Here is a 27988-nt window from a genome sequence, read left to right as displayed (position 1 = left end):
TTTCTCATGTGCCTCTTTTGGATAGAATTTCAGGGACAGTGTCCGGCTTTATGAGACACACATCTTCTCCTTAGCCTTTGAGGGACATCTCTATGTCCAAGAGAGGGTTGTGATTGGCACTAGCACCACTCAGAGGGCTTGTTTATCATCTTTGGGTAGTGATATCAATGAAAAACCTCAGCTCGGTGATTGTTAAGCATGAAATTGTTTAAAAAATTACTCGGAAGCATTTTCAACACACCAATATGTACCCACTTCAAGCCAATCTTATTGGCTCAATGCCTCTGAAATTAAGTGTGGGTATGCCTGGCACGCTAAAGCTGAACCTGATCCCCAAGCACTTGGAAGTTCTTGGAAAGAAACTGTTTTCACAACTGTAAGGCTTCGAACAGATAGAAAATCCACAGCCCTCTCACATTTGTTGTTTCTACTCAGCTTGAGTTTAGATGAAGTGCTTGGCCTGAGGCCAAGTATGTTGAATTTGTCGAAATAGTATCTCGTTCTCAAAAGACAACACATTTTTCTAGACTTTCTGCAAATGTAAAAGATTGTCATTATTTTGTCAATATGTCTTGAATCCATTTAATTCTGAAGGATTTTACTGGAATCAAAATTTGAATTAATTAGTGTTGTTATTGTTTTCTCCTGCATTTCAGTCTTTGCTGCTTTTAAAAAGTTTTTTTTTAATTCATTTCATAAAGTGACTGCACTTTTATAACAATAAAATCTTTTATCTATTCAATTTAATCCCCCAAATATTTATTGAGTACTATAATGTAACTAACACTGTGATATGTATTAGGGGGATACAATGATAACTAATACATGCTTGCAGTCTTCGAGAAGTTTATAATTACTTCGACACTTAATCAAATAAATATAATTTGTTCAATCAAAATGCATCAGGATAAAAAAGGAATGATCATTTCCAGTTTGGGAATTGAGGAAGATTTTATTGAAGAGGTAAGGTTTGAGGTGGACAATTGAAAGATAGATAAGGACTTAATAGGTGCAAAAGGGAGCAAAAAACGTTAAGGACTGAGAAAGAAAGCAGAGAGGCCGGAGAGGTAATTGTCTCTTCAGGCAAGTACAGTCGCTTAAGTGTAGGAGAGGAGAAGGCTGAGTGGGGGATGGAAAGGTGGTTTGAGATCTGCACTATTCCAGGGGGATTCAGTTTGACTGAAACAGACACACACTCACTCACCTGCATTTCCAGACATATTTAGACAAAGATACAGAATTTAAGTGAAGTAGTAACATGGATGGACCTGGAGATTATTACACTAGGTGAAGTCAGACAAAAACAGATATCATATGATAACGCTTATAGGTGGAATCTGAAAAAAAATGCAAATAAAATTCTTTACAAAACAGAAATAGACCCACAGACATAGAAAAGAAACTTATGGTTACCAAAGGAGAACGCGGAGGGATAAATTAGGAGGAGGAGATTAACATATACACACTACTATATATCAAACAGATAATCAACAAGGACCTACTGGGTAGTACAGGGAACTATACCCATATTTTGTAATAACCGATAAGAGAAAAGAATCTGAAAAAGAACATACATATATATGAACGTATATATATATATATATATAAAAGAATCACTGTGCTGAAAAAGAACATATATATGTATATAAAACTGAATCACTGTGCTGTACACCTGAAACTAACACAAAATTGTAAATCAACTATACTTCAATTTTGAAAAAGTGACGTGAAGCAGCCACAGACTCAAGAGCAGAGACACCATATCTTGGCTCAGCTTTACTCCTGGTCTTCTAGAATCCTGATAGGGTAACAGCCTTAGGTGACTGTGTAGCAAAGGTCCTGCCAGACTTGGAAACGCACAATAATCTTGCTGTACCCCTGCTTTTTAATACTCAGTTCTGTATTTTGCATTCTGGAGAAAAGCACCAAAAAGCTCTTCAGTTTAGGGGAATATTTACAAATATTGCACCCTTTTGGTTCTTGAACCAGTTCAGCGAAAACAAGACCAATAGACAGAGGGAAATGGGGGCCAAAGCGGAGACAGTCTTCCAGTGTCTTTGAACAGTATCTTCGCTTCCTTCTTTTCTTTGGCATAGAAGGCCCATCTCCCTGAGGATCCTGCCGTGCAACTTCTTGCAAGTCAAGCATGCATGGGAATTTTTCTGCATCTTATATGTAGTGGCACTCGTGTATGTTATAGATGGTTTGGGACGGAGAGAAAGGCAGGTAGATTTAATGGAGGAGAATATTATGACCTGACCTTTGATTTAGGGAAAGAAAGAAAGTTGCAAGGGACAGCAAGTAACAAACTAACAATAACCCAAAAGAGAGGTAACAATGTCTATACTAAATTGAAGAAAAGGTGGAAGATGACCTTTTAAGAGATTAAAACCAGAATGTATGAATTGAGCAGGTGTGAATTAAAGGGCAATGGTGAGTTGCAGCTCACTCAAACGTGAAAATAATCTAAGCAAGTGTGGCAATAAAGCATGGTGAAGCCTTTGATCGAGATCGGAAAGAGGAAAGACACGTGATAAGAGCATCTTAGATTTGATGAGATAAGGCAACATATAGGTTGTTCATCCAAATGGTCATACAACTTTAAGCAGTTGCCTATTAAAGTCTGATTCTTGGGAAAGAACTTACATATGAGTCGTATATTTGGAAATCGTGAGAGTTGGAAAGGAGTCAATATAGAGTATAGAATTTTTTGTTAAAATATAGGGCCAAAGATAAGATCTTGGGAACTGCAGCAAATAGCTTCAAGCATAGGCAAAAGGGCCAGCTTTGGAATCCAAGCTCAGACTTTAGGAAATAATCATATGCAACTGTAACTCATGAAATCTTATTCTCTTTTTTCCCTCCCTCTCTTAATCCTTCTCAAAAAATATAAGCTTTATGAAGGCAAAGAGTTTTTGCCCACTTGTGTTCATTGGTGTATTTTTGATTTATTTCCTCGGAGCTTGAAATGTAGTGGGTGTTTAATAAATGTCTATCAAATGGCTCTATAGTCAGTTATGCCCTGTTGATTCCACCAGAACAACTCTCTCCTTATTTCTCTGACATCCTTTCTGTCTTCACTGATATTTCTAACTTCAGGTTCTCATCATTTTTCATCTGGAGTATTGCAGTAACCACTAGTCTGGAGTTGCTTTTCTACCTGATTTGTTTTATAAAGCATCTTCAATCCGAGTGCTTTTCTGTGGCTTACAAAGTTCCCCATGACCTGCTCCATGCCTACTTGCCATTTAATACCTTTCCAGTTTATGCTCTATGAATACAATATCTTATAATCTTCATAAACTCTCTACAGTTTCATGCCATTTCAAACATGTTAACTATTTCCACTTACAGGAAATTCTGTTTTCCTTCTTCACCCAATGCAGTAACTCCTCAAAAGCAGGCACTGGGTCTTATCCATGTTTGCTGAACTGTAATGAAATCATGGCAGGATTAATCTTATTGAATACCATTTTGATCATGTTGCTTACTTGTTCTAAAAGCTTTAATGGCTCCCCATAATAGAGGAAAAAAAGTCAAACTTCTTAGCCTGGAAATGAAGACCTTTCACATGTAGGCTTCACGTAAATCTCCAACCATAATCAAAAACAAATTTAACTCTTTCTTATTCTCCAGGAAGTTTTGCAGATTTGGTGACCTTCACCTAAAATACACTAATTCAATATTTATGTATCCAAATGCCTTCCATCCTGCAAGGCCCAGATTAAATGCCAGCAGCTCCATTAATTTTCTCTAATTCTTCTCAGCTAGCAGTAATTGTGCTTTCATCTGAACTCCCATAGCACTACATTATCAGTTATCTGCAACTCTTATGTTGCTCTTCTATTCTAATTTACATTAGAATGACATTTTATATGCATTTAATTTTTCCTACTGTACTCTAAGTTCCTCAAGGGCATGATCCAGGCACGGCCCACATTTGTCTCTTTCATAGTGGCTAGATTGGTCCTCATCCAAATTGGTACTCTTAGATACTTTTTAAGTGAAAGAGATACAAGAAAAAGGGAGGAATGAGCAGATGATTTAAATACCAGAGGTTTCACAGAAGTAGATCAGAATACAAAAGCTACTATTGTTGGTAGTTGGGGATGTACCCGACCATTTGAGACAATTGAGAGTGAAATTTGGGGACAGAAGTTGGATTGCAAATGTTAAAGTACATACCGTGTGGCAGGCACTGTGCTAATTGTGTTCTGTGTATTATTTAATTCAATCTTCATTAGGAAAAAAGCCCTATAAAATAGAAACTCTGATTTTCCCAGTTTTTTTAGTGGAGGAAACTGAGAAAAGCACGTTAAGTAACATACTTAAGTTCACACAGATGTTGCTGAATCATGATTTGAACTCAAGTAATCTGACAGCAGGGCCTGCCTTCTTAACCACCACTTTCCCCTCTACTGAAGCATGCCATTGAAGGGAAGAAGAATATGGTTTAGCAATGTAATGGCAAGGTCAGCAGGGCTTTTGAGGACTCAAGTAATGGTAAGAAGGAATGGAATCAATGGCAGGTATTAGTCATGAAAAGAAGTAGGAAAAACCTGTTTCTCTGAACATGAGGAGGAAAGAAGGAAGAGATAGGTGAATCTAGAAAGTCACTTTGCCTGAAACAGGTCATGAACTGAATTGGATCAGGATTAAGAAATTGCTAAATCACAGAATAAAAATGTGATGTGCCCTTTCAAACTGATACCACTGTTGTTCATCTCCTTTGTGTATCTAGACAAAACCTCTGCAACTCACTAGTGGGTATTAAGTAAGAAAATAACAGAACTACCAAGGAATTAAGTAAGCCAGTATGGAAATTTTATTACATCTGCTCTTAAACTGTATGAAAATAAATGTTTCAAGGTAGTCAGTTCTCTGTAAAATCAGTTTTTGTGCAGGTACAGCTCTGTTCTGAAAAAAACATTCATGATAGTTGTTCACATATTTTTTTATTCCAGTGATTTTTTTGTTGTTGTTGTTTTTGGCTAATGATTTTAAGACATTGTGATCTGTACTATGGCCACAATTGTCATAGCCTCCTACTTATGCATATTTAAACAAAATTTCTTCTATCTGTTCTCATGTCTTTAAGTTTTCCTGGAAGTTTAGCTTCCTTAATTATTTAATGAAGAGGACCTTAATTAACATTCTCTTCTTGTACTCATTGTACAGGAATCCTATTTTCCTAGGCCCACTTCTACCCGCTAAACTGAGAAACATTTCATAAGTTAAGAGGAAGTGTGAGCTGGTATCTTATCAAGGAGATGTGTGGAGTTTCCCTAAATACTGTCAGCCAGTATCTTCTCTAGTTCAGTAATCTACAGCTATGCAGTCTGACACATTCAGAATTTTTAGGGGAAATCTGTTGATGGTCAGAGTTTGTTCTAGTCTATGTTCTTGTATTTAGTTTATTGTAAAAAGCGCAGTGATATGAAAGGAAAAAAACAAAAGACTGAAATTGACAAGCAGCAAAATTTCAAGACTGGGAAAGAAATGTCTTTTGTGAAAACTTTTTATATCCTGGACAACCTTAATTACCTATGTTGAAGAGAAACAGTGTTTAAATAATTCAATGTTTGAAGAGTTACTAGAATGTGTCTGGTGGTGGGCTTTAGTATCACCTTCACTGTTTCTACAGCGCAATTCTCTGTGATTCACTTTTAGCCAGGGAAGTTATCTAAAAGCTTTGTTCAATTCTAAAAATGTAAAACCATGATGGTATGGAGAGATAGGAAAGAAAATGTTACCACAAATTTCTGCATAATTAATAATCAATCTGTTCTGAAAGATTTAAATCAAATTGGGATTGACTTTTGCCCACCTTAAAACCAAAGATCTATCCATCTGAAGTTTTTGGATCAGTCAGCCCCAGCAGACTCTGCAAATAAGAAGACAGCGTGAATCAATAGAAGTTCCTAAGACAACTCATAACTTCACTAGTCATGACCTAGAACTTGAAGAGGCCTGATATACAGATTTGGTCCTGAATGGCTCTATACTATGATGGAGTATGTTGACTTATTTCTGGCAGTCCCCCTGTCACCCTCATGCTTAGGCTCAAGCTTCTGTATTCCAAGATATATTTCTTAAAAAGATTTTAAAAAGCCCAAACCATACAACAGCTTTTATTCATATCTAACACAGACTTTTTATTTCTTCTAATTGCAAAGAGCTGATCCATTGGCATATATGCCACTTCCAGGAATGCTCTTAACCGCTTCATCAGACTTGGCACTGTCTAGATGTTGGTTTTGATTGCCAACCTACAAAAGAGAAGGAAAATCACAAAAGAGAAAATTAACAAGTGTGCACAGTTCCAAAATTTGTTCTACAAATGTGTTTTAAATCAAATGAATCATCCTTTGGCACAAGCTATTCACTTTATAGTCATTCATTTGAAAGGCTTAGTCTCTGTCTCCTGAAGACTGTGGTAAGCATTATTACTGATGAATGAGACAGTTACCTTAAATCATAAATAAAACAAACAGAATAATTTAACATTTGACTCTCAGAAGAAGGTATGTTATCTCACTTTGCACTGGCAATATATTTTAAAAAGAGTATTCAGAAAATCAGTTTAAACCACAAAAGGATCAAGGATGTGTCTGCATACAACTGCTTCAAGAAAAAAGTAATTTGATCCAACAAATGCATCTTGATTAAGAAAATATGTGATACTCCAAAATATTTTATCACTTTGCTTTTCTAGTCTTTTCACTACATAAAAGTGGTTTCAATTCTTATTCTTTTAACTTTCTAATTTGATTAAAGGTCTCTGGCACTAAATAGAATTTATGCTGAGTACTATTTATATTTATTCTTGAAATCAACTTTTTAAATTAATGTCAAGTCTTTGGAAGGGTAAAGACTTACAAAGGTAAATAATATTAACCCTCTAAGAGATAAATTCGGCTTTTCTTTTTTTCCATCTCATTTAATCTTTACTTTTAAAGAAATTTTGTAGCTCATTTATAACTTCTTCAAGACTATTTTTTAAATTGGCTCCTTAGACAAGATAAAAACTTAACAAATGTGTGTAGTATTTTCTCCATTGTATGTAGATATCTGTAGGTAAGCCTTGTATTTCTGCATCTCTGCCTAACATCTGTTTTACCTTACAAAACAAAACTTTGGGAGTAGTAATTGTAAAATGGCAGTGTTATTTCAGAATGTTCTTATAGCAACAAGTGGGAACTGAGGAAGTAAGAACAAAAAAGATTTCTGTGTGAGCCCACTTGTCTCCATTCCTATGGGACAGGTGTCTCTTCTGGTGAAGTCTGCTAGACAGTGAGATACCCAGGACATCATCACCCTGCTATGAATGAGTCTCTCCCAGAGGGGACTTACTTATCTGCCTCTTTCTCTGATTCCTACTGGACTCTAATTTTCACTCACCATGTGAATTGACAGGAAAGATTTATTCAGAGATATATTTTACCTCACTTTCAATCCGAATACAGGCTTCTGTTTGTGGGCTTCTGTAACATGTTACCCCAACATAAAACTAAATTGAGTTCTGTAAGGCTTTGAGAGGTGTAGGATGGAGAAGGTGTCATTACTTGGTTTTATTCATCCTGGGTTCAAGAATGTAACTCTAAGACGAGATAGTCATTCAGTGCAATTATTATGATATGTGTATCATATATAGTACTATATATAATAAATGTTAGTATCTATTAAGACAACAAAAAGATTTTTTAAAAATTAGTTTCCAAAATTAAAGGTAAAATATATACATTTATACATATTATACACACACACACACACACACACACACACACATTTAGTTACATATAAGATGTTCAGCAAGGTATTTTTCAGTTGCTTGGAAATTGGCAAATAAAATCACAAAATAGGACAAAAATTCATAATCAAATACCACAATCAATACCACAATCAAAAAGAACTGCAAACAGATGGGACCAGATTTCTCGAAGGTCTTTTAAATGGCTCAAAATGGGTCCCTGCAATGTTGAGACCTACAGAGTCCTCTGAAAAAGTCACAAGTGCCTGTAGGGAGCCAGCACACAATTCCAATGTCTGGTATCAGCCAAGAAAACAGTGGACTCAATAAATACAGTGCAATTGTGTGCACAGTAAGTATAAACTTTTTCATTTTTCCACAGTCTCTACACAGTGCCCCCAACATCAGAAGAGAGAAAGAAGGAATAAAAGTGCAAAGTTTTTTCTCTCTCACCCAGGATATTGATGTTTTATAATGGTATACACTGGGCATTAATAACTGAAAGTTAACAGGAAGCTATGAGATATTCTAGCAATGTTATCAAAGAACAGGAAATCAAGTTTCAGCAGATCAGAGGAGCTCTGTTCTCTGTATTCCATTTAAAATAATGTCATGGGTCTGGTGTGCATAGTGATGCCTACTTCCTGTTTGAGGGCCCATTGTCATGATACGTCTGGTATTTGCCTACAAATACCCAAGAATGGCTAAATAGCAAAGCACCTCTGCTTTTCTAACTTGGGAATGCTGTATTCTGAGCATAGAAGGACAGGATTAAAAAAAAACAAACAAACACAACAAAACAAAAAAACAAAAAACTAACCATTTGGTCCAAAAGAGTTACCTCTACCTAGAGTAGATAGAAAAGTAGAGGTCTAATTGAACAAAAATGATGCCACTAAAGTTCTAGGTAACACCACAAACCATCTTTTTATCCCACTGTAGCAACTGTAGTCCTCTTACTCAAGTAATTTCTAATATCTGTGTTATAACTTCTAACTCTCAGGAGTGAGTTTGAGGCATTGATGGTGCTGGGGTAGGAGTGTGTATATGTGTGTGTATGTTAGCTCTGGGTAACTGCACTTGTTATATCTGTTTGTGTGTCTGTGTTTGGTTTCCCTAAACAAAGACCCAATGGATACAGAGACTTTCTAATGACAGTATTTGCTATTAACTAGAATAGAAACAAACTGTGTAAATGTCTTGAAAATCTAAATAGAGTTCAAGATGGTCTCAGCTCTCATCAATATTCTGAGTATTTCAGAGACCCGAGGTGTCTTAGTTTGTCTTCTTCTAGAAGCCTTAGTTTGGCTTCTTCTACAGGTAGGGGAGTATGAAAATAAAACAGGGAAAGGAAGGCAACCTATGAAGGGTCAGGTATTGGTCAAGTTACCCTGTGGAAGACTGGAATTTAATTCTGCTGCTGAACAGTGAGAGTCAGTGTAGAACGTTTGCTTCAGAGTTATGTCATTCAACAGAAGATAAGGCATCTAGGTATAAATATCCAAGCTTTATCTGTTCTTGACTGAGGCTGTCCCAAGGATGAGAACTAATTGAAGGAGTATTAATTCTTAGAACTTCCAGCCTGAAGTGCTTGGGCAGAGCTGACTCTGATGGCCAAAGAAAGCCCTCAGTCAAATGGAGTGAAATGCTGGCAGCTTGAAATAGGAAACTTACCCTACAATAGTAAATTCCAAAGGGATACTGTTGGGACACCAAGAAAATATGCTCATTAGGAATTGAATGGTTTGGAGTACTTCATATCAGCTAGTCTTTAACTGAGATGATAAGTTCCATATGCATATAGGGGAGCAGAAGGTATCAGATAGTAATTTGTAAAGAAACCCAATTCTAGTGATGAGAATGTTTTCCATCTCCATAAAGGTGGGCTCCACATCCGCCTTTTACATTGTTTTAACCATTGTAAACTGCTTTAACCATTCCATCATACCTGACAGGTGATAGACACACAGCCTCTCTGGAATGAAATCATTTTATGATATTTAATGATTTTTACTAAAGAATTAATCAAATATATGCAAAAAGGAACATGTAAAATAGTATTTATTACATTATTAATTTAGGAAGGACCTTAGAACCATGATAAGGAGAGCTGTAAGACTAACTAGGATTGTTGCTTTATTAAATGATATATAAAATTCTGCTGTCTCAAGTGTCTTTCTAGAGGAACGACTTGAATATTTCTTTAGTCTTAATCCAGTAGGGTAGTAGGAAAGAGAAAGAGTATGGGATTAAATACTAGTCACTACTTTTTTTTTAAATGTACTTTTATAGAAGATAAATTTTATCTTCTATAAAATTTAAATAGAAATTATCTCATTGCTTATATTACGAAGTGTAACTGGAAAGTATGAATGGTAAAACTGAAATGAGAGAAGTTTGTGAAAATGAATGTGAGTACCACAATTTGCTAATGTTTTAGTTGAGTGTCTTAATATTTTTAATTCTAGGTTTCCTTTGTTTTTTGAAATCAGAAAAATTCCCATCTTTTAAGATTGCTGTTAGAATTAAATGAAATAATGTGTGAATCTAATATATAAAAGTATCAGTAATTGAGCTTTACATAGGGTACATGTATATACACATATATATGACGGTAGATATATTATATATTGAGTGTACATATAAATAAGTCTTTTTGTGTTGGATTTTTAAAACTAGTACATTCAGGTTTTACATTTCATCAGTTTTCTTCCATTCCATATCAGCTATGGGTATATAGTTTTCTCACTGGTGTTGGATCTGATGATTCATATGATTTAAATAATTTGTGTTCAAATTTCGTAAAATATTTGTATCCATCAGTTTTTTGTGGTTTTATGTTCGTATTTAATAATACAAACATAGTCTCCTCTATATTTCATGTTTTCCACTTATATTTGGGTTAAAATGTGTTGCTTTAAGATTTCAAAGTTACCAATAAAGTTGACATTAAGTAGTCAGTTGCCAGTTTTTGCAGCAGCCACTCTTGGGATAGTTTGTCATCAATGTGATTCGTCATTTCCTTACATGAACATTGCTAGTTAGCAATTTGTAGTCCATAGAGCCTTCTAATTTGTCTTCAGAAAATTGACTTTGAACATGTTATTTTGTTAAATTATAGATGTTAACTGAATAAATTCTTTGGTTGCATGTTTTCTTTCTACAATCACTTGATTGTTTCCTGTAAAACCCTGCTGACTTTTCATGGAATGTGTTGGAAAATTTTTCTCACAATTTTCCTTCTGTGTCTGTCTTTCTGGTAGTCACTTCCCTTATTATAAGCTTAATTGCTATGGATTTTGCAATAAGGACATGCTCATTTTTTGTTGTTCAAAACTTGTTTTACTTGGGTTGATTTTTTTTTTTCTTATCTGATTTCAGGATCCACCATTTCACAAGAAAGCTAGTGGTAAATTACCTAAAGCACTTCCCAACCTATGGCTGTACATTTAAAAACAATATGAATGAAGAGAACACAAACATTTTATTATGTGTAATTGCCTATGCACTGGATGCTTTATATTGAGCACAAATGTTAATGGAATATTCATTCCACATGTACCTATTTGCAAATTCTATACATTGTTTAGAACCCAGCGTCTGGTCTTAGAGGCTTCTTATTTCAGGATCCCTTTTCAGAGGATTAAACCAAGCCAATAGAGCCCCAAATCAGTTTGACAGTCAGTTATTTCTAAGGTTAACAAAGAGTAAAAATACCATACTTTAGCCATTCAGGAAAGCAAGATGTGTACACAGATCCGTAAATGCATATATGAAAACCAACTGTGAGCCCCCCTAGAATGTAACAGGGATAGGAAAACTCAGTCGCGTTTGGAGAATGGACTGCCAGATTTCGCAACCTCAAGTTTGCTTTGCCTCTAGCATTTTTCCCTCAGTTTTTTCTTCTAGCTAGGTACATTTTGAAGTAAATTTAACTTGAAAAGCATGTTTCTAAAGCTAAACCACAGACTGTGCAATGTGAATAATAATGATCTTTGGCTTATTGTTTTTCAATTCTAGAAGAAATCTGACAGACCAGGCCAGTTATCCTGTCTGTATAATAATTTATACAGGTCTTTTTTTCAACAAACAATTCTGAAAATTAGATAAAATATATGGAGCACAGTAAAAAAGAAAAAGTTCAAAATCATTCAAAGCCATGCAATTAATTTAACCACCTCTCAATTCTGGTAAATAATGCATACTTTTTACTTCAGGTTATTCTTTTTTTTTTGTATAACTTTATTGAGGTATATATTACATTTCATGAAACCTACCCACTTCAAATATACAATTCAATAATCTTCAGTAATTTTACTGACTGATGTAGCTGTCACCATAAATAAGTTTTAGAATATTTTTATGCCCTCCAAAAAGTAATGATGATGAACTCATCACTGCATTTTTAACTCAGTTTTCAAATATAATTTTAATTTGAGTCTTTATGTTGAATTTATTTTTTCATAAATAAAACTCAACACAAAGTGATTTAAGTTCAGTTCACAAGCTTGGGAATGAATGTTTAGAATTTTTCCACACCTCAGTTAAAATGAAATGTCTCTCCTCTAAAATCTGAAGTTTATGCAGCATTGTCTGAGAACTGTTCTATGTAGACTAAAGACAATTTTTTGTCAGCTATTGGGAATTAGAAATGCAGGAACCCAAATATAAACATTGAAATGAAAGCCAAACTCAAAAGAAACAAGTATTACTATATTTGTATCTGCATAACTTCCTTTTTGCTTTTTTATGCAATCCAAAAATGGAACAACTTAAGGCTATTTTTTCTAATGTGCTAAAATTTTTATGGGGCATGTAAAAATTAGTCTGCTCCAGCTCTCAAAATTCTAAGGTCAGTTATGTGAAGTTTGCATAATTGCAAAACTATGTATTGATGCATTTTCCTTATTTGGATGGACTTGAGAATTAGCATTACTCCCAAATTCATGGCTAGCTAAAAAGGTATTTGACAAAAATTCTTTAGATAAATTAATCCTGTGCCTGGAACTAAAGAGGTCAGGCCACAGGCATCATGGAAATTAAACAGCAGGTAGTCTGCCTCTGCAATTTCCTCTTTGTTTTCTGCTTACAGTTTTAAAAATCTCTGTTTGTGGAGAATGAAATATTATTTAGGGCAACTAAATGTTTGTATTTCTTAATCAAGTGATAGGGGACAAAGAATGAGGGAATTTGCTTGGGAAGTGTCTTAGTAAGTGCAAGCGTGGGCAATGCAAATTTTACAGCCAAAAGAGAAATTTTGCAGGCATAATTGCTTTTGGAGACTCTGTAAGTCTCTGTTGATGTGCATTTTCTTTATATAAATATGCAAAACACTCAAATTGGCATATTCCCCACCTGCATATTACAGACAGCTAGACTACAAAAATTAATAAACACAGCCTCTTTTTAGTAATTAATTAGTTAAATTTTAATTGATCAGGGGTTTTGGATGATGCAGAAGTGAATATTAGGATTCATGTAATAGTTAAGTGTATTTAGCCTTTTCCTATTACTTAAAATTTTTTCAGGTGACTTCTTTAGAATTAACAAATAAAGACTATTATGTTAAGAGTATATCTATATTATAAATAAGTTCCTAGCATAAAAGCAACATGGAAGTAGGGCTACTCAGAAAGACGATTTTATTGTCATCAAAACATTTTACATTCTATATAATGACCCATCAAAAATGTTGTCTTTTCTGGAATACTCCCTTTTCCCATTTTTTTCAAGCCAATGAGAATTTCTGTATGTAAGTAAATTGGATAGCTCTGAGTTAATTTGAAAATCTGATTTCCAAATGTTTGACCAGACTTTGCACATTTCCTGTTATGGGAGGTTTGGGCTTTTACTTCCCTAAAGGAAGGGATCAACCTACATGATTGCTAAAAAGGACCTCCCTCCCTGCTTCAGTTAGTCTCTGTTGCACTCAAGGTAGAATTGCTAGGCATACACAAGCCATATAGGCCAGGCCTATACAAGCCATATGCTAAGTAGACTTTCTCAACATTTTTTTCTGCTTCCACACACAGGATCAATACTATTTAGATGCAACATATACTTCTATGGTGTACATTTATGGGGGGAAAATGCGTTATAAAATTCATGATTCATACAACAGTGAAGAGTAAAGTAATGGTTGCTCACTCATGGATATGATACTTATAAGGACAATTGTCATTCCTTCAGGAATAAATCAATTTCTCACTCAACCAAGAACATATATAAGTGAGAGTGAAGTTATTGTAGGACTGGACTTGATTTTATACAAAGGCCTGCATGCATAAATCTGTGTGTGTGTGTACGTGTTTCAAATTTCAGTACCTCAGTTAAAGTTAGCTATTTATTACCTGTGACACAAACCCCAACTAATCCTACTACAAGAGTGTTTATATGTGGTGCCTTAAAGAATTCTGGACTGACACACTGTGATATCATTTTCTCTGTCTTCTTTTCTTATAAAAATGAAAGGATCCAGCAAAGAATGAACAAAATTATTTACCTTGGGCCTCAATGAAACCAACTAGGAGCAGGTCCAGATAAGGATGTCAGCTTAGGATTTAGTGTCTAGTATCTAACAATGAAGTTTGACTAAAATCATGGATTTAATGGGCAGAGATACTGGTGTCCAACAGGCAGAAAGCCTATAATTGCAGAAGTACCTCTCCCTTAAATAGCATAATAGGTTAAAAATGTGTTTTATCAAAGCTTCTACGGGTAGATTTTAAACCTGAGTGTTGGTTAAACATCAAAGACAGTGCATCATAGCAGTTTCTGGGTTTGAATAAAGTAAGAAAAAAATAATTACTGCAAGACTGTGTGCATACCAGGTATTTCCTTAGATACCTCATTAGCTGTCTGTCAAGAAGAGGTCTTTTATTTGTTTGAAAAAACATCTAGATGCTATTCCACTACAGTGATTATTTTAAAATGTAATTTTTATTATTATTCAGGTATAGTAAGGCCAGCAGATTAAGGAAATAATTGCTATTGAAAAGGTAGTTTGTTATTTACAGTACCCAAGAGGAAGGGGCATGTCATACCTTGGAGAACCACACAGAGAAACACCAGGGTCAGTCAGGAGGTAGAGGGAGCAAGGAAAAAGCATGGGCAAGAGCCTTTACTCTGGTTTTGTAAGAAAGGCAAGGCAAGGGGAGATAAGGTAAGTATACTTAGGATTGGCTAGTTTGAATAATTTCAGCAGTAGACTGTGAGGTATGAGGACTTTCTCTAGTTGTCTGGTACCTGGTTTTAGGATGATTGGGGCAGAGGAATATTTCCTGGTAGAGCATAAGAGCCAGATGGAGAAGGTAATGTGTTGATTAGTTTGCAGTATGAGAGGCACACTCTTGGGCCAGTCTTTGCCATTTCTAGGAATTGGCTAACCCTGGGAGAGGCAGCCTATCCCTGGTCAGCAAGGCTCCAGATGCCAGAGCATAAAGAACACAGAAAATAAGGCTTCCCTGGTGGCGCAGTGGTTGAAAGTCCGCCTGCCGATGCATTGGACACGGGTTCACGCCCCGGTCCGGGAAGATCCCACATGCCGCGGAGCGGCTGGGCCCGTGAGCCATGGCCGCTGGGCATTCGGAGCCTGTGCTCCGCAGCGTGAGAGGCCACAACAGTGAGAGGCCTGCGTACCGCAAAAAAAAACAAAAAACAAAAAACAGAAAATAGGAAAATATAGTTAATAGTGTGACATATCAATATTAAGACCTAATTATGCAAATCATATATTTTACTTCTTTTTAAATTGAGGTAACATTTATATATAGTGAATTGTCTTAACTGAAAGGAAAATTAAATGACTTTTAATAAACATATCTACCCCTGTGAAAATACAGAGTATTTCTATCAGTGCCCCCTTTCCTTTTATAGTTATAATTTGTGAATAAAAGTTTAATTTACTTAAGACCAGTATATATTTTGTCTATTTTCTAAATATAACATACATAATATATTGTAAATTTGTCCTCCTTTCTGTTCTGCTTGAACACATGAACCAAACAACCCAAGACCCAAGAGGGTAGCCTTTCAGACTAGTTTTCTTGCCATTATCTGTAAAGCGGAAGCTGGGTAAACGGCAGTCCTCTTTTGCTCCAAAGGTGCATTAAAGTTGTAAGTTGTATAAAGTTGTAAAGTCCACTGCTGCACATAATTAGAAGGCAGCAGGCTGCTTGTCAGAAGCTCCACAGAGAATACCACCATAGTCCAGATTTAGTCCCTTCTGTCCTGTGCTGGAATAATGTGGCCACTCTACTCCTGAAGGACTCTTGAGTCAGAACAGACATACTACCTCAGCAATCCTTTGAAACAAACAAACAAAACCTCACACTGTAGTTAGCCTAGTTCTTGACTGAAGCTTTCTCTTCATTCATCTGGTCTTGATCTTGTACCATCACCCTTTTCCCCACCACATCCCTATTATCTGTATTCAACAGCTGCTCCTCTCACTCTTTGGAGACATCTATACTAAAATAATTTTGCCTGTACTAAATGTTATATATCATTTGATTTTGCCAAGATTTCATATTTAGTATTTAAACTTGGATTATTAACTTCGGTTTTGAAGTTTCTACTCTATGTCTTTATTTTGTGGAAGCTGCTGAATTAAGACAACAAGCTCACAATCCTACATTGGTTAGGAACTTGGGATATTAAAATCCTATCAAAGCAGATTTTCTAAATAGAATAACTAGGAAGCTTATCCAAGAAGAACTTTGAAAAATTCAGGATTAAGACATATTGCTATTCCCAAAGCCAAGTTGTATCTTCTGGAAATTGTAAGATATTTAGAAATCTTATGAAGTGAGGAATTTCTCAGACAACTTTCGGCTCTCTAGGAGGGAAGATTCTATCCTTTCCATGTATATTATCTCTGGAATGCATTTTTCTAAATTTAGGCTCAGGCCTTAGAAGTGTGAAGTGTGGATTTTCAGAAATAATGTAAAGAATATTGCGTAGTTTAAAATAATACATGCAGAGCTCAATGTCTACCTGTCTAGGAATTTTGAGAGAACTTTATGCTTCATGTGTAATCGATGAAGGAAAAGAATGCCCTAGATGTAATTTAATTTTAGTTGTCTCCTGTTAAGACAGCTAGACCCTCCAGCAGCATCACATTATCTGTGTAAATAGAGAACATTAGGCTAAACACCACACACACACACACACACACACACACACACACACACACACACACATTTAGATGAATAACCACCTGCCATTTTCATCGCCTTGTACATGCATGAAGTCCTTGATTAGGGCTCACTGGACTCGGAGACTACAGGCATGTTGAGAGTACTCATGGCTCTTCAAAGGACTTAAAGAGAAGAATATTGTAGAATATCTCAGCAAATCCAAGGAACATTATTTTTTTTCTAAAATATACTGATGCTATAAATGTATATAATGTCTCCAGGAATCTCAATATTTTATGACAGGTTTGCTGGTATGCTGCATTTTTCAAAGACAACTAGCTTTAAAAGAAATCTTTATTTGCTCTACTTTCTGTTATTTCCTACCTACAAGATTTTTTTATTTTAGACTTAACTCTTAGTGGATAATAAAACCCTTAAAAATAGCTATGTGTCACTATTAACCTCTTTCACAGTGAAGAATTATATCTAGAAACCTATGATTACCTCCCATAGATTTTCAAAGCCATATTACATATGGAGATTATAGAAAATATATATACTGGTCTCTGCCTCCTGGTCCTGGCACAGAGCTACTAAAACTCACAATTTCCTAAGTGATAAGAGTACAAGGAACATCTTTTGTCCTTTTGTCTTCTACCCCAGTTCCTAACACCACGCACCTGAAGCTCTTGTAATTTCTTGGGTGATAGGAGTGTCTTTTGTTCTAATGAGGTGACTCTGGGTGGGCTCCTGAATGTCTTCTGGAGGAGGACTGCTCACCAGAAAGACCAACCCTTTATTAGAAGCCTGGAATTTTCAGCCCACCCCATTCCCTTGTTAAGGGGGAAGGGCTGAAAATGGAGTTAATGACCTATCATGCCTACGTGATGAAGCTTCCATAAAAATCCAATGGTATGGGGTTAGGAGATCTTCCAGGTCAGTGAACACACCCCAACTCCACAGAGACAGAAGCTCCTGAACTTAGGAGCCTCGTAGACCTTGCCCTATGTCTCTACATCTGGCTGTTCTTCTGTATCCTTTATCATACTCTTTAATAAACTGGTAAATGTGTTTCCCTGAGTTCTGTGGCCACTCTAGCAAATTAATTGAGCCAGAGCAGAGGGTCATGGGAACCTCCAATTTGTAGCCAAGTCACACAGAAATTGTGGGTAACCTGGGAAGCTTCTCATTGTGATTAGCATCTGAGGTGAGGGGCAGTGTTATGAGATTCAGCCTTTAACGTGTGGAATATGACACTACTTGCAAGTAAATAGTGTCAAAATTCAGTTAAATTGTAGGAAACTAAATCAGAATTGATTAGTGTGGGGAAACCTACACATTTGCTGACCAGAAGTGTCAGAAGTGTGATAAGTGTGGTAGTAGTGTGAGAGTAAAGGATAGGAAGAACTAGATTTTTTTTTAAACAACGTATTGAAGATTGATCCGATTGTAAGAGGATATTGAATGATATTAAAAGAAGGAGAACTTAATGTTAAAGATCAATTGAAAAATGAAAAACAGCATCTCTTTTGATGAATTCATGCAATAAACATCTATGAAATGAACCCTTCTATTACTACTGTTTTCTTTCTCTTTTATTGCTCCATGCTGATATGGGAATGAGATTATACATTTAAACTGCATTCTCCAATCTTTAAAACTACTCTGGAATATTCAAATTTTAATAATGAAAATTTTAAAGATTTTACAAATTTAGAACTAAGAAGCCTAAAATTTTGACCAGAATTTTCCCCTCTGGAGAGATCTTGCTCAAAATTTACTTTCAATGTATACGTTTTAGAATGTTTTTCTCCCAGCACTATTGATTCAGTTTAGAAAATTATTTTTCTCTTTACTATACAAAATAAACGATATAATTTTATAGAAAAAGGTATCTGTTTAACATCTTATAATTTTCATTTTTGTTTGAATTTTATTATTTTAGTAATAAATCAGGAGTTAAATAGGATTATCTTTCAAAGGAACTAGTCACAAAATATATTGTACATTTTTTTGCAAAGCTAACCAAACTGAATAAATAGATTTATGTACAGTTGGTGTGATGCTAGGCACTAAAGACTCTGAGGAACTTACAATCTAATGGGAAGACACACTAGTAAGCAAATGGTATAACTGCAACACAATGAGATGGGCTAAATAATAAGAGAATGAAAAACCATACTATATATCAGAACAGAGGAAGGAGCTGATTAACTATTGCCTAAGGGACTCAAAAAAAGCTGTATATTAGCAATGCCTTTCTAAGGATAATGAGTAGAAGAGATTTTTCCAGTGGAAAAGGGAAGAGATTGAGTGTTCCAGACAGGGAGTATATTACAAGTACAATTGTAGGCAGTGGCCTAAGGAATTGTCTTTAGAATTTTAGTTTGAAAGGCGAGCAATAAATGATAAATCTGGTATGTATGTTACAGTCTAATGAGGAATCTTAAATAATAATGTAATTAATTTCAAATTACATATCCTATTGTAGTCCAGAATTTCCCAAATGTGTGATCTTAAGAGATTTCTGACATCAAATTCTTCAAAATATAGATTGCTAGACCTTTACTTTGAAACTTATTTTTTAGTTAACAAGTTTAGGAAAACTGATTTGAAATTATGAGGTTTTGAAGGAAAAGACGGTTAATGTTTTATTTGCTTTTTAAATGATAAAAAATCAAAAATGTGTGGAAAATTGAGGGAAGTTCTGGAAAGATTGAGATGAGAGACACAGAATCCAATGCACGTGAAAGATGGCAATGGTTTGAACTGAAGCAGGGCTGAAAGAACTATAACTGGGTAGAAAGAAAATTCATCGACTTTCAGATGCTGAAGTTGATTGGCATACAGTGTTATTGGTGAGGGAGAATATATAAAGAAGTATAACTCTGAAATTCAAACTGGTAGGCTGTAAAAATGGTGAGTCCTGGGATCAAAACAGGAAATTCCAGAGAACAAGTTGGGGAAATCAGGATAGGGGTGGTAAGATGGAGAACATTAAGCTATGAATGATTATGCTCATTCAAACTCAAGAGTGTTTCTGGACTTTATAGAAATGTCCACTTCTGAAAAAAACTAAGGAAATGTTCTTAAGTGGGTATTGTAATGAATGGTACAAAATAATAAGAGAGGCATGCTTTTAAAGGCATGCCTGATTCAAAGGAAAAATCTTTCAACCATTTACTCGATGATATTTTCCCATGGAGATAATTTTTTAAAGTTTTGGCTCCCTTAGAAAAAGACATACTGAGCCTTTTTTTCTATTACTTTAACTTGTCCAATCTCTAAACCACAGAGACACCTTAGAGGTTCATTAGAAATTCCCAGACCCAGAAAGAGAAAAGTCCCAATAAAAACAAACGAACCAAACCAGATCCTTAGAGTTGAATTTTGAAGTTTTGACTTCCTGATTCTAAGGATGGGTCATATTTTAGTTACAGAATAAGGGTAAATGCCTCTTAAAAACACCATAGTTAAAATAATAAATCCTTTCCACGTCTGACAGTAGATTTGGATGCACAAGTATTGTGTGATTCAAATACAAATTGTGAGCTACACAAACCCCATCTCTAACCAGATCTCTTTACATAGAAACCTTTCTTAGCCTGACATCTTTGCTTGCCCATTGTAATTTGCTTTTCTATTATTACATTAGATGCAATCAATGGCTCAGGCTAGGCGGACATTGAGAGAAAATCTTACTCTTCCTCTGTAAATAAATAACTGGGGTTCAATTATGAATTATTAAGGGTTATACTTCTCTGTCTATCTTCTGGACTAGTCATGCATGTCTCTGATTCAAGAAACTGCCATTACAGTGGAAATAGGGAAGAAAATACTCAGGGAATAATTCAACCCTTGGTTCCCAGAAAGGTATGTCTCCTTAGAACAGCAATTGAAACGCATTTTGATACCAGCTTTCACAAAACACATATTACTAGATAACATGGGGTGAAATATCTGTCGAGTCCTATGTCGTGACCTAAGAAAAATTTTAAAGAATGAATTGAGAGAGCCATGAGCAAGTTCACTGTGACACCACAAGTTAAGAAATTTGTCAGTATTCAGAGTGTTCCGAATTTTCCAGTGGTGTGGAGAAAGTTCAGAAAAACTTCATGGAGGGTGATTAACTGTATGATTTATGGGCTTCTTCTTCCGTCCCAACCTTCACTGTTTTTCTCTTGTATTTGTATTCTTTTAAGAAATATTTTAGTTAAAAATAAAAATTTCACTTTACAAGTATATCATATCTCCTTTCTTTATTTTCCAAAGAGCATGTATATCCAATTATACTCAGAATAGCAAAAGCTAAGGATCAAATATTTGCTCCCTCTCAAATACCAACACAACAAAAATGTATGTTACACACCCAGACATTACTTTAGAGTTATTAACTTACTAAAAATTATTATCTTCCTACTGTTTTAATTTTTATTCTTTTTTTTTCTTCCCCTACAAAATTATTCATTCACTAAACTGTGTAAATTCCTGGACCCGTTTCATAGCAACCTACTTAGTCATCAACTTCATCAACTTCTTCCTGTTAATAAGAGAATCATTGTAATAATATATCATTTGAGGTATATAAAAGTCACCAGCATAAATCTCTTAATCCTGGGCTGTTGAAGTGTTCATCAGTAATTGCTATTTTAGCTTATACACCAGCATTTCACCAGGGAAAACCTATGCTTCCTCTGCCTCAGTAACTTTTCACTCTCCTTCCAAGCATTTCTCTAATTTTAGGATTTTTTTTTCATTCTGTACAACTATTACCCACCACTCCTTCAAATCACAAATTTAGAAAAAACAAAGAAATGAGAATAAAATAAATCAAATGTAAGATATACATTGCATCATTGATATAAATTGTATCACATTCTTTTATACAGAAAAATAAGAATTTCTATGAATTTTGAAAATTACTTTGAACACATCACTCTTAGATACCTAAAAACGAACCAAAAAAAAAAAAAATCACTGTTTCTCATCAATGTTACAAATTGTATTACAACACATGAGCAAGTATGGATAAATTATACTTCAAGACATGAATTAAGAAGTGTTCTAGAAAACATTTTAGAAAGCGTGGATACTGTGGAGTGCCCATGGAATTTTTCTCTTGCTACATGTGTTTTCTTATGTCTTAAAATTATTTATTAGGGGAGAGAAAAACAATTTCTGTTAATTATTTATTAATATTAAAATATTGATGATCATTACCTAAATGTAACAGGATTTCAGCTGGTGCACTGGATTGAAACTGCTGAAATGCAGCCAGTACAAGGGGTGTGTATTAAAAGAGCAGAACAAATGACTTAACAGGGGCCTAAAAGCAGCAATCCGAAAAGGTTCATTTAACTTAGAGGTGGCACAAGCATCGAGCAATTGCCTCTACTTAAGTAAGTGTGGAACTACAAAAGGCTATTTATTACAGTCCAACAGGGCACTGCAGCTTGCTCAAAGACTTTTGAAGAATTTCAACAGTTATAAAGTCTTGCCCAGTGCAGAAGCAATAAAATTTAAGCAGATCCCCAAAAGAGCCTGGAAAGCTTTCATTAAAAAGTTAATACAATCTTCTTCACAACTGTTCTTGGAAATGAATTATTTTCTCTCTCCTCTTTTCTGAGGAGAGATGCTATACCTGTTCATTTTCAAACCTTCTTTGAAAATGTATTTTAACTGTTAAGAAAAAGAAACCAGGTTCACGGTGGTATGAAACGAAGTAGGGAGGGTCTCCATGGGTTTACTAGGAAAGTGTTCCAACATTCAGCTTCTTTGAAATGCTCTGTAAGCACACATTAGAAGTTATTCTATTAATGCATTTACTTCAGGAGGAAAGTTGGTGGAATTTCTCCATTATTTTTGTACAAAAAGCAAAATTTGGTTCCAAGGACATTGGGGCTGAAATTATTCTATTAACGATTAAATAATAAATTGATTTTTCTAAGTATTAGAGTAAGTAAAAAGAAATTAATTCTTAAAAATTTAATGTACCTGTTATTTATTTCTAACTCAGTGACGTGTTTATAAACTTCAAATATGTTTATAAAATTTCAACTAAATATAACCAAAATAATTTATCCTTTGCTTAGAATCAGTTTCAGAGCAGCAAACTGCCTCGGGGTGAGAGCTGGGGGTGTTGTGAAGCCAGTTTGAGAAAGAAAACAATAATATTGAATAGACAGAAAGTGAACATAAAAGGTAAATGACATCAAGTTACATGAAAGAATGTTAATTGTTAATGGGAGCAAGATGTAAATAAGAAAATGATTTTACTTTTCTATCAGAAAAGCAACACCTACATTTTTCTTTGGAAAAAGATTAAGTAATCATCCCCTGGCCATTAAAGTTATGAGGCTTTAATTACCAAAGTTCATAAGAAGATCTTACAAATAATAGAAATAGGTGGATGGAAAATGTACTGCAATAGATCTTTTGTTTAGGTTTACACTTTCTAAAAAAGTGTCACAAGGCAAGTTTAATGAAAGCTCTATTTTTAAGTGAAGAATAAAAATGAAAGGCATTTATAGACAGGAACAATTTAGATGAGAGGTTGGATGCAAAAGTCATCAAGTAATAATCATAGAAACATCAAATCAACATATAGGGAACTTTATTGCTAGCTGTTGTAGGGAATACAAATATACTGGGTTCTAATAGTCCTTGATTTGAGAAAAATCTATAAAAAAATATGTCCTTTAGCAATGAAAACAATTCAGCAGTTGATGTGCCTGAGAATTCTACATTTTTGTTTCTTTCATGTTTGTAATTTATTTTGCTGCATTGCATTATGGCAGAATGCCACTGAGCCCCACAGTGCGGTATTTTGGTTGGCCATTGTAGCAAGATTGAGATTTGAAACCAAGGGTAGGACTTCCCTGGTGGCACAGTGATTAAGAATCTGTCTGCCAATGCAGGGGACACGGGTTCAATCCCTGGTCCAGGAAGATCCCACATGCCGCGGAGCAGCTAAGCCCGTGCACCATAGCTACAGAGCGTGTACTCTACAGCCCGCGAGCCACAGCTACTGAGCCCACATGCCACTACTACTGAAGCCCGTGCGCCTAGAGCCTGTGCTCTGCAACAAGAGAAGCCACTGCAATGAGAAGCCCACACACCACAATGAAGAGTAGCCCCCGCTCACCACAACTAGGGAAAGCCCATGCGCAGCAACAAAGACCCAATACAGCCAAAAATAAATAAATAAATTTATTTAAAAAAAAATAGAAACCAAAGGTACTTTGATGGATAGTATGCATTTTTCTTTTTAATGGAAGGATTTGAAGTATATCTCTTAAAACATATTTAATCTTCCATTAAAAAAAATGGTGACCCTATGATATCTGATCCAAACAGATAGTTTTTTATTCATATTTTATACTTTTGATAATGCATAGAAAAACATAACAAATATAGAGTCATCACCCAATAAGATGCCTCAAAATGTATCTATAGAGTTGTGACACAAAGAGTACTCATTTCCTCAGTACTTCTTACTAAATATACATTTTTTTAAGAAATGAAAATGTAAAAGCAGAGATTGTTTCTTCCTGATATATATTTTTATTCATGAGAGATTTCTGTCAGAAGTCAAGATCTATTGTACTATGTCCTAAATCCTACCTATTTTACAATACACCGAATATTATTATTACCTATGGATACCATGGGACTCCTTGTGCGTAATGGATTCCAGTCTTCTTACAGAGTTGCATGTGAAAATGTTACCAATGAGCTGAAGAATCTGGCATTCATAACTTTGCAACGTTATAACAAATAGGTAGTCCTGATGTTTTGTTCTTTTTTTAATATATCAAATATATTTCATGGCTTACATTATAGTAGCAGATTGAAAACATATGCTCACTTGCCACTAGTCCACCAGCAGCTGAAAATCTCAGCTCATTTTCCATAGGCCTGTATGTACCAGGGCTATAATCCAGCTTCTGAGGCCAGATTAATACTCAAGAGCCTTTGAAATGGAAATAGTCCTTTCTTGCCAAAGATTAGAACAACAATAGACTCCATTTGCTTGTTCCCTTGCCTCTGCTCTTCTTTACTGCCCTTCCCAATCCGATTAATTTTCCTCATCCCATCATCCCCTCCCATCCTCTCTTTACAGCTCCATCACCTGTCATGACGATTAAGAAAGATCGGACATCCAGAAACAGCATTTCTTTATCCTGGCAAGAACCTGAACATCCTAATGGGATCATATTGGACTATGAGGTCAAATACTATGAAAAGGTGGGGAGATAATGTTAAAGGGTTGAGTTGTGTAGGGAAAGAGGTTACCTAATCATGAGTGTGCTCTTTCAGAGAAACCAATGACACTGCTAGCAAGTGAAAGAGCTCTGTTTAGAATTCTGGTCGTGTGATACCTTTGATTTATAGGTAGAAGAGGGTTTAGAAATCATTGTGTCAAATATCCTCCATTCTATAACAATAAGCCATAGCAAAAGATGTCACTATCAAACGTTAAGTCATCTAGTTATGGTATTAGAGATGACATTTGTGTCCTTCCACACTGAGACCCCTGTTCTACCAACTATTATATAGCGATTCCTTAATCTATTGATGAACTATTCCTGAGTTCATTGCCTTAAGCATCATTTCCTGACCTTCACATTCACATGAATTTCCTTCAATACAGATAGGAACATTGAATTAATAACGAAACGATTGTGTTATTGAACTGATGATGGAAAGCTTTCTTGACTTTGTACAAGGAAATGTAGAGGAGAGTGGGTAGATAAGTTTGCCTCACATCATAAAATTGTGGTTCAGTAATGCAATTATAAAAAATAGGTACACGATTATTTATAAGTAGAATTTAAGGCATAGTATTTCATCACTCTAAGTACCACTTATTTCTCCCTGGTTATAAATTATGGCTAGGTTTGAAAGCAAGATGTATTCAAATCTTATCATTAGAGCTGGGTGGTTTTATAGCTACCAATATGAACATGACATATTTGTGTACCTGCTGCAGTTTACAAAGTATTTTAAAATGAAATAAAAACAAATTGTGAGTTGATATAGTTTATATTTACAGACTACTTCTGCATACATTATTTTGAGCTGTCTGATAATCTGATGAAAGTGGGCAAATAGGTTCTTTTACAAATAAGAAAACTGAGAGTTGATGGCATTATCTATTATTTCTCACAGCCTCACTGCTAATAAACATTAGATCTTTGTTTTGAATTCTGGCAGCTATGACTCCTCATGTAGTATGTTTTCCCCTGTATTGCATACCTTCCTCTACATGAAAATGGATTATTTTAGAGATATGAGAATTAGTGGTATGGTCAGTTGTCCAAAAAAAAAAAACAATGTATAAACATTCCTTTGCACTATGTAGTTATTCTGTTTATTGAAGTTAATGTATTTCACAAATGTGATCCCATTTTTTTTCATACTGCCCCCTACAGGGAAAAAGGTATGTCTCTTTCACTGAAAGAAAGTGAGACCTTATAAACCTCACTGTGCCAAAATCATAGTATAAATAAGTTATCTCCTAGCTTTCAGTGATCCACTGTGGTACTGTCAAGTACTCACTTGATCATGATCTTCTCTTTTTAAAAGTGTGACAAGATAGACTGGGCAAATATAAGAATCCATGTTTTATAGATGATACAACAAAATAAAAAGACAATTAATGATGCACCTTAGTTCAGATTGGATAGTAGAGCCAGGGAACACCCAACATGTAGATCTATGAAGCTGATTCAAAAATACTACGAAACTACCTTCATATCTTCTACAAACATAAAGCATTTTCTGAACTTATTTCAAACTCCACTAACAAAGCACAATATACATCCATATTTTAAAACAATATTAATTAGTGCAGGAAAAGAATGACTGAACCTATTATTCTCTAAGCATTTTAAATTTGATGCGTATTTATGTGTAATATTATTTTTAATATACTTTATATAAACATTTTTATAGCATACATTCATAAATTTTAAAATTATTTCCAAATATATATATAATGCTTAGAAATATTTTGAGCATTTTGCTAGAATTTAAGCTCTACAAAGTCTAGCTTTCTTGACTGTTTAGTTCATTAATGATGACGAACAGAGCCATGTTCTCGGTATATGATTAATAATTATTTTTAACACATGAAATAATGATTTCCACAAAATAAATATATTCAGCCCTCATTATTTATATACTAACTCAAATGCTATCTGATACATAACCAGCATTTTTAACTAAAAAGTATCTATAACACACTACATTTTTTCTGTAATATTCTATTTAGCTTTGGTTGAGGATATGCATTGTTCTATATCACCCACTCTAGGTCCCACACCAGGTACAGGGATATTCCACCATTACTTGAAATTAGGTGACCCATAAAGTGCTCATATACTAACGTGTGTTAAAGGAAAAACACAATTCCTGGAAGTCCATTTTGGTAAACAAGGCTTGACATAAAAAGTCTTTACAATTAATGTGCAGTGTGAATCTCCTAAAGTACAATGTAAATCCTTTTGGGAAATATTTCTAGACTTTTATCTGAAGATTTTAGTCTCTACAAACCATAGTGACTTAGATTAAACACAGTGCAAATATAGCTGATACTAAGAAAGTTATTAATGTAGAGTTTATACATAAAACCTGGACCTTTTTAAGTTTAATATTTTACAGTTAATGGAAATATTTTCTGAGAATCAGTAGGACATTCCTGTTAAGTTTAATTCAAGGGGGTATTTTTGTCTTTGTAAGTTTATTCTTGGAATTAGACTGAAGCTTTCATTCAGCCTCAGCTTTGAAGAGAACTTATTTTCATCCACATATTCAGTAATTGGTAAAAATGAAAACTAAATTTTCCTGCATTATGTGCAGGGAACAAATTATTTTATCCAAGTTGGGAAATTCTGTAAATATTTTTTTTGCTTAAAAATGCCTCTATTAGGGCTTCCCTAGTGGCGCAGTGGTTGAGAGTCCGCCTGCCGATGCAGGGGACAGGGGTTCGTGCCCTGGTCCGGGAAGATCCCACATGCCGCGGAGCGGCTGGGCCCGTGAGTCATGGCCGCTGAGCCTGCGCGTCCGGAGCCTGTGCTCCGCAATGGGAGAGGCCACA

At 35.1% G+C, this 27988-nt stretch overlaps 1 protein-coding gene across 1 annotated transcript in view; it reads left to right on the top strand.

Annotated features, from left to right (window-relative positions):
* EPHA3 (EPH receptor A3) overlaps positions 1–27988 on the top strand; it is a 367753-nt gene that overhangs the window by 259774 nt on the left and 79991 nt on the right. The window contains exon 6 of the mRNA XM_004272636.2: positions 25010–25134. Within this exon, the coding sequence (XP_004272684.1) occupies positions 25010–25134 (125 nt within the window). The remainder of the gene's footprint in view (positions 1–25009; positions 25135–27988) is intronic.

Source organism: Orcinus orca, chromosome 5 (assembly GCF_937001465.1).
Source record: "Orcinus orca chromosome 5, mOrcOrc1.1, whole genome shotgun sequence".
Classification (NCBI taxonomy): Eukaryota; Metazoa; Chordata; class Mammalia; order Artiodactyla; family Delphinidae; genus Orcinus; species Orcinus orca.
Note: the sequence above shows the minus strand (reverse complement) of the source record. Positions and strands in the feature narration are given on the sequence as shown.